The 13,616-nt window shown below is 44.4% G+C and overlaps 2 protein-coding genes across 5 annotated transcripts in view; both read right to left on the reverse strand.

Moving 5' to 3' along the window:
* CAPG (capping actin protein, gelsolin like) overlaps positions 1-13,616 on the reverse strand; it is a 245,540-nt gene that overhangs the window by 132,173 nt on the left and 99,751 nt on the right. The gene's annotated exons all lie outside the window — the stretch shown is intronic.
* The window catches only part of GCK (glucokinase), a 46,399-nt gene continuing 34,665 nt past the window's right edge, over positions 1,883-13,616 (reverse strand). For all 4 annotated transcript variants that reach the window (XM_056859962.1, XM_056859959.1, XM_056859961.1 and 1 more), the window contains 6 exons: positions 13,337-13,432; positions 11,193-11,292; positions 9,521-9,704; positions 8,686-8,841; positions 5,317-5,550; positions 1,883-2,064 (listed from right to left, as the gene is read on the reverse strand). In XM_056859962.1, coding sequence (XP_056715940.1) covers positions 1,920-2,064; positions 5,317-5,550; positions 8,686-8,841; positions 9,521-9,704; positions 11,193-11,292; positions 13,337-13,432 — 915 coding nt within the window. In that variant the 3' untranslated portion in view covers positions 1,883-1,919. The remainder of the gene's footprint in view (positions 2,065-5,316; positions 5,551-8,685; positions 8,842-9,520; positions 9,705-11,192; positions 11,293-13,336; positions 13,433-13,616) is intronic.

Consider the following 13,616-nt stretch of genomic DNA (forward strand, 5'->3'; position numbering starts at 1 on the left):
ACTTTATGGCATACTGTGGAGTCTGCCCTTTTTAAGCTGCTGTTTTCTCCTGGGAACTGATCTCTGAGGTCTGGAGATCAGCTGTAATTCCAGAACTCCAGCTCCCACCTGGGGGTTGGCAACCTTAGCCACTGTTGTCTTTTTCTTCAAATCATTTGACATGAGTATTTTAATGGCACATCTTTCAAAGGAAAACAATTAAAAAAATAACAAGCAAAACGCTCGTGAAATGGTTAAGCATGGCTATGAGCAAACTTACTAAAATTTGCCCTGCTTTAGTTTTAAGGGCCACCTCACTTGGTAGAGCACAAGGAACGCTCGGTCTCTAGAGACTATTTGAAAATATAGTAAAGAAGAAATTAGGTCTATGCTAAAAGACCACAAAATGGCAGGAAGGTTGTTGTGTTGCTGTTCACTGGTGATGGCACAGGCATTGTCCAATCCATGCCAGTGACACTGGGGCAACCACATTCCTCATGACGCTTGCTGTAGCAATGGCTGCACCAGCAAATGGCAAAATATTATGGCACAACTGCTAGGGAATATGGCATCCCTGCAACAGAAGCACTATCTTAGGAAAGGCATTCGAATCACCCAAAGTAAACAAGTAATAATTGTTGAGCTACGATAACTGAAATGCAACATTCACAACAGATACATCTTTTCCAAGGCCTACACATGAAGCAGCTTCAAAGTCATCCTTCCAATTACAATCTTAAGGAGAACATAACCTTCTCTGGAGAACCACATTCACTCAATATACACTCAAGTGCGAAAGGGCAGGATTCAAATCCTGCATACAGGGCTCTATTAACAGTGCAATGTTCACACATCATGCAGGTCACATTATTTATTATTGTGTAATTTGTGAACCTGCCCAGATCCTCCACACCAGACACTCTACGCTTGTGTGTGAACCTCCTGAGAAGAGAAATGCTCGTTATTATCTTTACCAGTGTGAAGTTGTTTGCCACAGGGAAGGGGTGCCCCTTTTCATTATCTCACAGTTTGACATATGGACCAGTCTTTGGTGGATTTTCTTAGTTCTATTGACTGAGAGATCTGAAATTGGATTTTGGCAGGTTGCTGGGTATGGTATATTTCTCAGCTTCTAGCGTTGGAAAACTGAAGTGGAATCAGTCCAGAGTAAGGACCGTCCAGCAGATCTCTATAGGTCAGGGGCCCCCAACCTTGTTGACCCTGTGGATGCTTTTGGAATTTTGAGAACACTGCTGCTGTGATACCAAAATTTGGACACTGGGCGAATGATCAGAGGTGAACCATATCAGCTTAGAGATTCTTCCTCTTGAGAGGATATTCATTTAGGCTTGTGTTCACAAAAGAATTTAAGGAATGGCGAAAACATCAAAAATCTCAAGCTGGCAGGAAATTAAGGAGGTTATTCAATATCCTTCCCTGCTGCCACTGATAATTCTGCCACCAATAACGGATAGGCACAAAATATGAATTCCCTCCTGAACCTGATTTGTTGCGGGAGAAATGGTATCTGATTGTTCAGGCCAACTGGATTCAGTTTAGCCCAGAACCCTTCTTTAGAGCATGTCACAAAAGAAAAAAAGAAAAAACAAACCAAAACCTATTTATTCCCTTCTCATCCCTCAACCCCACCCTACTGTCAGACTAAGTGAAATTATTTATTGCACACTTGGAAACTCCAAACCTTGCATTAGTGGAGAAGATTTTAAGAACAGAAAATAGAGGCTGTAATTGGCATGGTTATTGTGTTGTCTACAGGTAGAGGTTAGGGGTGCTTTGTAGGAACCCATTATCATCTATCCCCCCCCCCCCCCGAGAAACCATCTTTCCGTTGTTTGTGCTCTCAGCCTGGCACCGGATGGAGGCACTGCCCAGGTGGGGTGGGTTGGCTTCCCTGTCAATGGTCCTTTGCCTGCAATGCTTCACTGGCCCAGCATACAGGCCATTTTGCAAGCGACGGCGGAGATGAGAGCCGCTCCTCTCCCACTGCCTTCCTCAGATTGCAGGAAAGTGATTTCGCAGCCAGGTGTAAGTTGTCTGACGGTTGCATGGAACCGATCTTTGAAGCTGAACCAAAAAAAGGGGGAGGAAAGGAAGCTGTTATGACTGAGCATTTGCTATTTTGTGCCATTGTTTTCAAGCAACAGTAGCTTACTCTCACTCTGGCAGTAAATTAAAATCATAGAATCATAGAGTTGGAAGGAACCACCAGGGTCATCTAGTCCAAACCCTCTGCACAATGCAGGAAATTCACAACTACCTCCCCCGCCAACACCCCCAGTGACCCCATTCCATGCTCAGAAGATGACCCCCCCCCCAAAAAAAAAAACACCTCCAGGATCCCTGACCAATCTGGCCTGAAGGAAATTTGCTTCCTGACCCTAAAGTGGTGATCGGCATTACCCTGGGCATCTAAGAAAGGGCCACGAGAGCCAAACATTGGCACAATCCTTCCTGACGTCCCTCTCATAATCTGCCTAAGTGCACAGAATCAGCCTTGCTAACAGATGGCAATCTAGCCTCTGCTTAAAAACCTCCAAAGAAGGACAGCCTACCACCTCCCAAGGAAGCCTGTCCCACTGAGGAACTGCTCTGTCAGAAAGTTCTTCCTAATGTTTAGCTGAAAACTCTTTTGATTTAATTTCAACCCATTGGTTCTGGTCTGACCTTCCTTTGCTCATACGCTTTGTAGAGTAAATGATTGCTGTTCATCCCTGTTTTGGAACAGAACCAGAAAAAACAGTAGATACTTATACCCCACTGTTCTCCCAACAGGAACCCAAAGCTGGTTACGATATGGTTCTTCCCTCTTCTATTGTATCCTCACAACAACCCTGTGAGGTAGGTTAGGCTGAGAAGGAAAGTTCAGGTTTGATTTGATCCAGAACCCAATTATTTGTCTTTTTATACAAACTTAATTTTTAAAAAAATTTAAGTGCCTAAGTTTGGTTGGATCATACTTTCTGTAAGTCACTTTCCCCATGTTTCTAGTACCATTCTACATAGTGTTCTACCAATAGACCAGAAATGTGCCATGTGGACGTGTCCTGAGTGGCGTCCAAGAACCCACCATACGGAGCGCATGCTTTAGCTTTTCCACAGGACCAAGAACGGAGGGAGTTTCCTCTTCCTGCTATTGTTTGTCATTTCCTGTGTAGCAGCAGGAACTTTGCTTTTAGCACAGCACGGTGCTGGCATATGAGAGATTATACTGTTTGGCAAAGCTCAAGGTAAACACGAGTGAATCTCTCCTGCTCTCTCCGACAGACTCTTTAAACTGCTTGGAGAAAGGCCAACCCAAATGTTGCCTGCAAACACAAATTCAATTAACCTTGCCACTTTTCCGCAACTCCCTCCCTCCAGGTGCTTTTACCTCCACAGGGTTCTGGGCACCGTTTGCAAACGTAAACACGTGTCTGGAAACCCTTGGAAGGAAAACAACTGGGCAGGGTGGGACTGCATTGGAAAAACAGAGGACAGGGAAAGCATTGAACCCCTTTCCTATTCTCCTCCTTGCAGCTGAAAACCACAAAAGCTGTGTGTTGCCTAGTTTAATGCTCGCATTTGTGTGTTAATGTTTAGTTTGCTCTTAGATTTGCATGTAAGAGCCAGCTTGCTGTAGTGGGTAAAGTTTGGGAGAAACAGGATCAAATTCCTACTCTGCCATGAAGGCTGCTATGTGACCTTGAGCCTGTCCTTTTCTCTTTCGGCCTAACCTACTTTGCAGGGTTGTTGTAAGGCTACAATGGAAGAGGGGGTAATGTACACTTTGCTAAACTTCCTGCAGGAAAAGCAGGATAAAAATGTACTCAATAAATAAATAAATATTATGTTAGGACAGTGGTCGGATTTGTCCCTGTAGTTAAATTCATGAGAGGAATGTAACCTGTGAGTGGCAGCGTACCGACCGTAGGGGCAAAAAATCCTGTGATCTTGGGTCTCTTTACACTGCTGTAGATCACAACCATTGGAGGAGCTAAGATCTATTAGCCTTGGTTCAGACATAACAGGAAACCATTTTTTTTAAACAATGGCTAGATTGTGAAAATAGGATTCAGCTTCAAACCATAGTTTCACATCTTAGTGTGACAGATCCCAGGGCCCACAACTAAATGCTACATTCAACCATGGGCGCTTGCAGACATATTGCAGTTGTGAGTTCCACATGAGTATTCTAAAGCACCACAGGGGCCTGCTTTGGATCAGAACCATGGTGCAGGGTGGAGGAGGTGCTCCAACCTTCACCCATGCACTGTTTTCCTGACCTGAAATGGCCCTGGGGTGCATAATTTGCTCCATCAGTGGGCTGCATGTGCACTGAATGTTTTCATGACCCATTCCCCTAATGGGCAAATAACACCCCTTCGGATGTTTGGGGTAAGGAAAATGGCATGGGGGAAGGCTGGAGCCCCTCCCCCCCCCCGCACTGTGGTCCTGATCTGAATTGGGCCCTTGCGGCACTTAAGAACTGGGTTTCCACAGGCAACTCGCAACTGGTATCCTGCTGCCAGTCCCCATTGGGATCATGTGTTAAATGTAACACATAGTTTGGGTTTAGGTAACCATAGTTGGTGGAGTGACCCATATTCAGAGAATCACATTAACTCTAGTTATTTCAGAGTGACATCTTTACTAAGCCATAGTCTTACTACTGTCTTACTACGCTGCCTTCCATACTACTGATTCCTGCAACGGTGAAAACATGCTTGCTGATAAAGTTGTAACTGGTCCTAAATTATCCAGCAAAATGTAGCCTTTCCCCCTACAATCACAAAAGTTACAAAAGACAAACTAACTGTCCATCTTGTCCAATCCCTTGCCAAAGGGCAAGACTACCTACTCAGCCCCCAAAGAGCAGAGAAGCCATCTCACACTGGGCTATGAACAGAGAGCAGGCATACCACACAAACAGGGCTGTGGAAACATGGTACAACCTGAGAAATAACATGCTATAACAGAAGGCAAAACCAATAATAATTCCTAGGTTCTCTAGCTAATAAGATGCCCATTATGGCCTTCCAAAGGAAATATGCCGTGCCAGTTAGTAGGCTGTCTTGGTGGCAGGACTCTGATGCCCCAGAGAAAGGGAATACCCTTCCTGACTCCAGCAGCCTTGAGGAAAGCCCCAACATAATAATAAAGAAAAAATACCCTTACACAATATCTTTATTTAGTGGCCCAGGTTCATCTTGGACCCAGTGGTTGTCTCCACAACTGTTGTGGGAAGTCCTTTCCAGATGTTTAACCCTTCTAGTAGTTAAATAATCGATGAACCATTCTCAACTAACTTGATCCCAAGGCTATATATGCAGACCTCACCTGGGGTGGAGCTTGTAGACAGAGCCATCGACACCAACTGTAATTGTCAACGTTTCCTCACACCTGCTCTTCCTCATGCGGTTAATGACCCCAGCCAGTCCTGCTGAACACATCTGTGCAGCCCGTGTGGAAACACTCTCACATGCCATACGAACAATGTCACAGTCTGTTACTGAAGACATCAAACCGAAGGAAGTCAAGATGTTGTAGATCTGCTTGCGATCGCCAGGGTCACTAGAAAGGATAAGTTTATTGATTCTTAGACACATTACGACGGTGGTAGCTGACTTGATTATCAGCCCATGCCTTGTTGGAAATTTGATCACAGTCAATCTGCACAATTGGTCTTATATTAAAAGAATGAGTCATAACACTTGCAGATAACAAGACACATTTGGAGCAGACACTGATGCTATGTGGGATAGGAGACTACGTACATTTATGCATGTGAGTTTTACCTGAGGCTCATTGCTAGCTGTACCCACACTTTCCTGTTGGGAATCTATGCACCAGCAGTCTCCAAGCTCAAATAAAGTCCTGCCCCTTTATATGCTGCTTTGTAATTGGTTTACTTGTAGTGCTTATTGTGAGAGAAAATCCACCCCAACCCAATTGCCACATAAAAAAGCATTTTAAGAACAACAACATAAAAAACAGAGCAATCTAAAAGGGCGGGGGGATCCAACCCTTGCTTTTAAAAAGACTTTCTTCTGCTCAGAAAGAGCTCTGAGGAAGCAGGAAGTATTTGAATCCCCGCCTCTGGACATACTGCTTTGTAATTGGCTGTGAGAGAAACCAAGCTTGCATGCCCCACACTTTGCCTTATCCATGGGGATTTCACCCAGGCTTTGCTCAGGGAAGATGGAAGAGTTGGGTTAACGGAGGAATGGGAAGACCCAGACATTGCAAGGGCTGACAGCAAGGTCATCTCTAATGGACAGAAAACTCACGCATAACTCCAAGGAACAACTGAGACAGACCAGAGGCAAATGTGAGTGAAAGTACCCATGCATAAACTAAGAATTGTCTGCCCGTGTTAGGGCAGCCATGATGGAGCTCCTTCAAAATTCCCCACATGGTCAAGGTCACCGTGTTTATAAGCAGCAGTTCAGCACTTGTTTGGCCAGTTTTCATCATGCCAACATAGGCTGTTTTCTTTGCCCATTGGTACAGAAGTCTGCCAATCCATGTGATGAGCCATTGTTCATGAACATTGTTATTGTTCCTGAACATCAGCTATGTTGCTTCTAGGTGGCATCCATAACATGGGTGCAGGCCCTAAAAGGCACTGTTTTCAGGATGCTTTTGAGACAGTCACCTGTTATCTGAGGCCTCATTTTCTAATAGCAGAGATTCAGCTTTCCTTATATTGTCCCAGGTGTCTTGGCAACCATGAGAAATGGAATTGTTCTTTCTTTCAAGTACAAAGTTGAGATTCCCAGAATGCTGGTATGAGTTTACAGACAGCACAAATGTGCTCCAAGGGGGAAAAGACCGTAGTTTAAAAAAAGGTAAAGGTCCCCTGTGCAAGCACCGGGTCATTCCTGACCCATGGGGTGACGTCACATCCCAACGTTTCCAAGGCAGACTTTGTTTGTGGGGCGGTTTGCCATTTCCTTCCCCAGTCATCTTCCTTTTACCCCCAGCAAGCTAGGCATTCATTTGACCGACCTTGGAAGTATGGAAGGCTGAGTCAACCTTGAGCCGGCTACCTGAAACCGACTTCCGTCGGGATCGAACTCAGGTCGTGAGCAGAGCTTTTGACTGCAGTACTGCAGCTTAACACTCTGCGCCACAGGGCTGTTTGTCAAGGTTGGTACAAACCAGTTGCTTTTTCTCTGCTGGCACCCCAGTTAATCCTCTCCGGCTGTATATTTCTGGCTCAGTGGCAGATCACATGGAGATTATCATTTTTTTTCATTGTTGCTTTAATTGTGTGTTCTGATAAGTCACAGCTGACTCATGGCGACCCTGTAGGGTTTTTAAGGCAAGAGACGTTCGGAGGTGGTTTGCCATTGCCTGCCTCTGGGTGGGCTGAGAGAGTTCTGAGAGAACTGTGACTGGCCCAAGGTCACCCAGCAGGCTTCATGTGGAGGAGTGGGGAATCGAACCTGGTTCTCCAGATTAGAATCCGCCGCTCTTAACCACCACACCACACTGGCTCATTGTTGCTTTACCCTCACACAATTATTGCTTTAAAGGTAAAGGTCCCCTGTGCAAGCACCGGGTCATTTCTGACCCATGGGGTGATATCACATCCCGTCGTTTCCAAGGCAGACTTTGTTTACGGGGTGGTTTGCCAGTGCCTTCCCCAGTCATCTTCCCTTTACCCCCAGCAAGCTGGGTACTCATTTGACCGACCTCGGAAGGATGGAAGGCTGAGTTAACCTTGAGCTGGCTACCTGAAACCAACTTCCGTTGGGATCGAACTCAGGTCGTGACTGCAGTACTACACCACGCTGGCTCATTGTTGCTTTACCCTCACACAATTATTGCTGTACTTGTACAAATATGAGAAGAAAGCCCAGACACAACACTGGGCATATCATATAGACCTACCTCGATAGGTAATAAATGGTCCATGAGTGCATTCGACTGGTCCAGCCTGACATTTACACCTAACCCTGTAACAAATGGCTAAGCAATTCTCTTTTAGGTGGATGATGACTGGCATAAAACTTAAAAGGAAATGTCAGTAACATGACTGGCAGCAGCAATCCAAAGAGCAAGACTCATCCACAAAGCTCACATTGACTGTAACAAATGAAGTAGAAAAGCGCAAGAGTCCAGTAGCACCTTAAAGACTAACAAAATTGCTGGCAGGGTGTGAGGGTATGAAACAGTAAGGGACGGACATACGGCATTAACAGTCCTTCACCTATTGCTACCACTGCCTTTAAAAAGTCTCATTCAAGCTCTCTTGCTGGGCAAGACACATTAATGCCAAGGTAAATGGCATTGAGGTAAGCAGGCTTGAGCTCTATGTTCTGGTACATTGGTTATGATAAACTGGCATGGCTTCCCTCCAGAGGGTGCCGTGAGTTTGCTGAGAATTCTGTTAGCAGTGCCTAGTCCCATACAACAATGTCATAAACTCCCATGTTAGTTATACATCATTTGTATAGGCATACCACACTGCATGATTAAAAGATCGCCTACTTTTCTTTCCTCCACAGTATTCGGGGCAGTAGTCTACATGGTTCTCCCCTCTGTTCTTACAACAACATTAGGCTCAAAGATAGATAGATGGATAGACAGGTAGATGAGGGAACATCAGGGGAAGGGTTGGAGGCAAGAAGTGGCTGAGTGGACCAGGCAGGAAAGGACTAGGGGATGAGAGGTATACAAAACCTTAAAGAAATGCATTACCTTTCAATTTGTGAGATAAAACGAGTTTCAAAGGACCCTCTGGTTTTGAGCTTCTCTGACGCTTCTCCATTGAAGAGCAAATTTTCATTGACAAGTTTTAGCAGCACTAACCGCACAATCTCTCCCATGTACTTCCCGCCAATGATCTTCTCATACCTAAGAGAAGAGGCGCAGGAGTGAGAGGGCGAGAATCCGTTTTTAGCAGTATGTAAAAATGTGCATGCAGTGTGTGTGTGTGTGTATACGTGAAGGAAAACCTGATAAGGACACGCAAAACCTTGTGGGTGGGTGCGCACGTTCTGTCAGGGGCAGGGCTTGCTTGCTGGAATCATCCCGAGCGGTTTTACCAAAACTCTCACGAATCAAGATTGATTGCTTGACAAGAGAGGCTATTTTATCTGAGCTGCGGAGGGGAAAACAACCATTCTCCCTCTTTTGCTGAACTTTTGCACATTTTCTCAGCTGCCTCTGTGTGCAGGAGAGTATTAGCCAATTGCACTGCAGAGCATTTTGCATCTAGGAAGTGCATGCTCCTTTTAGCCAGTTTTGCTCTGATCTTGGTGCTGATTGAGCCAGTAGCTCCTACCTCTGGACTCCCATTCATGTTCTCAGCCCTAGAGATTTTCCAGGGTTTGCAACACATGTCAACTAATATTCATGCTTGCTCTCAACATTAGCACTAATTAAGATGAGTTCTGTCTGAAGGAATTGCTCTATCTAAGATGATTCATGAGCTAAGCCTGGGCAAGGATGGGCTATCATGAAGGGTCAACAGGGAGAAGCCCAGGAAAAAGCAATTAGCAGTGACATCAACTTTCTCTCTTGTATTCCTTACAGCTGCTGACCGGGGTTAAGCGAGGTCTCGTCCACCACACGATCATACTCCAAAAGGAACTCATCCAGCTCTCCCGATACTCCAAAAGCTCCCCATTCAGTGTTTACGCACATCCGGCCTTCATCCCCTTCCACCAGCTCTACATTCTCCAACTCTTCCATGTAGCAAGCGTTACAACCCGTGCCTGGTAGGATGGAAACACAGAGTGACTCTCCACATGCAGTCATTGCAGAAGTGCTAGAGAGTGAACTCCCAGCAAGCCATTATTATTGTTCCCTGTGGGTTTTAAGCTGCTCAGAAAATCAGTTCAGACTCAACTGTCCAAGCATCTTGGAAAACAAGAAGAGTAGAAGAGGAGTTGGTTTTTATATCCCTATTTCCTCTACCTTTAAGGAGTCTCAAACCGGCTTACAATCGCTTATCTTCCTCACCCCACAACGGACACCTTGTGAGGTAGGTGAGGTGAGAGAGTTTGGAGAGAACTGTGACTAGCCCAAGGTCACCCAGCTGGCTTCATGTGTAGGAGTGGGGAATCAAACCCGGTTCTCCAGATTAGAGTCCACTGCTCTTAACCACTACACCATGCTGGCTCTCAACACGCTGGCTCACAACAGATGTGAACAACGGATTCACACCATCATTAGCATACTGGTGTCCAAGTTACCAAAAAAAAAAAAACCCTCTATAAACCAAATCTGGCTAAAGTGTATCCCATTTTTGTATCTGGCAAGAAGAGGAACTCCGCCCTTTCAAGAGTGATTTCTACCACCTGTTGAGTTCCATGTGATCAAGGCACTCAATGAGAGCAATAGCATGATATCACAACATTATCCACAACCTTTGGGACACTGTTGAAAGGCAGTTCTTCCCATCTTTCTGTCCTCTGGGCATTTGGGCCACTCCTGGTTTCATCTGCTAAGCTTTGAAATGTCAATGGGTTGGATCCCATGTTCTCCTAACGATGGCACTCGCTTCTGGTACAGGGCGGAAGGGTCTCTTGCAACAAAGGAAGGGTCAGCGCACTGGCACAAAGTGCCACCGTTAGACCTGAAAGACCCAACCCACAATATCTAAACAGACTGTTCATCATCATATTGTCCTTTATTTCTCAAATGCTGTTACTGTTGGATTGACTCTCCTTGCTCAAGTTAAGAGATGTAATATGATGTACTCCACATCAAATAGAGCGAGTCCAGTAGCACCTTAAAGACCAATAGAATTTTCCAGGGTATAAGCTTTTGTGAGTCAACACTCACTTAATTAGATACAAATCGAATAATGGTCCATCATCCCTTATATCCAAGTCAGAAGGGTGTGCTTTTGACCCTGGGAATCTTGGTTGGTGTTTGAAGTGCTACTGGTCTTGCTCCCATTACTGGAAAAACTTGATCAATGTTGCTCTTAACTAGAACAACAGGGGCCTCGTTCAAGTTCATACTGACTAAAAGACTGTATTAATCAGTATCCAGTATGAATCAGCAAGAATTCTCTGTGGAACCATACTAGCACAGGGCAATGAATCTTTTCAACTCTAGACAGTCAGATGACATCAAATATCCTCAGAGATAAACTAAGAATGCCCAAGTTGTTAGAAGATGTGCCCGATATTGACAAACAAGGATTGACAATCAAGTTAGCAGCAGTGGTGGTTTCCAACTTGTGTCAGCCTTACCTACGATCATGCCTACTTCACATCGGTGATCTTCATAATAGCAGGACACCATGGTTGCCACTGTGTCATTGACCATTGCGACCACGTCCATCTCAAAGTCCTGAATAGGATTGAAAGAGGCTTTATCATCCCAAAGGTTCCAAAAAAGGGAAGTACATGTGGGCAGAATATTATAGCCAAATACTCTTGAGGGGGGTTTATAAACTGGAGGTGGTGCTCCAGATTGTTGGGGAGAGTCTGTAGCTTGGTGATGGGCAGATGATGGTATGCATAGGGTCCCAATTGTAATCTATCTGAGAGGGCCTCTTACCCATAGAGGACCAAGAGGAAGCAGCAGGCAAACACCTCTCCAGCTCCTGCTGAAAGCTCTCAGTTACCACCTGCCATAGCTAAGACCAGAGGGAGAAGAGGGAGTCGCAGGATATCCTTCCAATGTGCCTGGAACTAGGCTTCACTACTTCCCTAAGCATCTTTTTATTTATCACTATCTTTTAAAGATCCAGAGAGTTGGTCTGCACTAGATCAGTTAGATTAAAGTCTACTGGCACCTTAGAGACCAATAAGTTTTTGAGGAATAAGCTTTTGACAGTCAAAGCTCCCTTTGTCAGATCTGATGAAGGGAGCTTTGACTCTTGAAAGCTTATATCCTGAAAATCTTGTTGGTCTCTAAGGTGCTACTGGACTTGAATCTAACCGTTTTAAAGGCCCATAACTTGCTTTGTGATCCAATCTTTGGCTGAAAAGCAGGGTCTACATAAATCCAACAATTAAAAGACAATGAATAAATCTCTGACATCTGCACATAAAAGAACCTCCAGGAGCAGACCTGGGAGAGACCCCTGCCAAAGATTTTTGTAGAGCCACTGGCCAATAAAGTAGAGAAGTCTTGATTGACCAAGGATCTAGTTCGGTACAAGATGGGTTCCTATGAAAGACGTACACGAAATAAAGAGTAATTAACTATTGGTCATGGTGAGAAAACTTGGGACTGCCTTCTTTGGCCATTTCCTGCCAAATAAATGAGTTGCTTCTCCTCCATTATCTTTCAATATGGCCATTCCATGGAGCACCATACAGAAAGATGGAAAGAAGAGGAAAGATGGACATGAAGGGTGAAGTAAGTGTCCATATGTGTTTATAGATTATCTTCTTCACAGACAAGGCAGGATTCATTTGTGTGGCCTACCTTCCCCACAATAACTGCTTTGGCCCTCCACTCTGGTTGTGTTATGTGTGTTTGTGTGTTTATATGTTTTTAATTGAATTGTTTAAATATTTTCTGTACATTCTATTTTAAATGCTACTTTAATGTCTTAAAGGTTTTAATGGTGTAATGTGGAGACCCTATTTGGGCAGAAAGGCAGAACAGAAATGTGTTAAAATAAATAAATAAATGCAGGCTGAGTATCCGTTATCCGGACTGATCCGAAAACCAGACCTTTTGAGCCGACATGCAGCCATTACTCACAGGCCCTCAGCACTCAGCAGCACACCAGTTTGTTTTCTGATGGTTCAAATTACACAAAATTACTAAAAATATTGTTTAAAATTGCATTCAGGTTATGTGTATAAAGTGTATATAAAACATGTATAAAACATAAATGAATTTCATGTTTAGACTTGGGTCCCATTCCCAAGATATCTCATTATGTATATGCAAATATTCCAAAATAGGGAAAGATCTGAAATACGGACCACTTCTGGTCCCAAGCAGTCTGGATAAGGGATACTCAACCTGTAAATAATTTAGGTATGAATATACTTCCCCTCTCTTGGGACAGATTTGAACACACTGGAATTAATAACCCCCATTAATAGTGGGTTAGAGAGCTACATCTGGGTCTCTTCCTGCAGCTGGAAGTTCTCCAACACTCCCTGTTTCCTAAATGTAAACACAGGTGAGCAGGAAGTGATGTAGGACAGGTGATGCTAGAAAAACAGGAAGATATCCAACTTGGAGCCCTCAAAATAAGATGGAGACCTGCATGTGGCCCTTATACCAAACATTCGCCCAGCTCTGAGCAACAGTAATTTTTTTGTGGGGGAATGAAGGGCCACTGAAGTATTCACATGGACTTTGTTGCATCTTGCGGACTTATCAAACTTGAAAATCTTGAGAAAACGATAAATTATTTTCATCTCACCCCCCGTCGTTTGATGGCATCTCTCAACAGCCCCACAATATTGTTCCCTTCAGCTCCTGATGCTTTGAAGCCTTTAGTCCAGTTCAGCAGGATCCCCTGTGGAACAAAAGATGAAAATGATCAGACCAAATGCTCCAAAAGGTACGCTGTAGTGATTATTTTCTGAGCATCTATAGATTTATTTAATATATATTTTTGTTTTGGCAGTTTCTCTTCCAAGCATTACTTCTGACTTGAGCTGCTATACCAGGGGGGGTTGAACTCATTTGTTACAAGGGCT

This window comes from Euleptes europaea, chromosome 14, assembly GCF_029931775.1.
Source record: "Euleptes europaea isolate rEulEur1 chromosome 14, rEulEur1.hap1, whole genome shotgun sequence".
NCBI lineage: Eukaryota > Metazoa > Chordata > Lepidosauria > Squamata > Sphaerodactylidae > Euleptes > Euleptes europaea.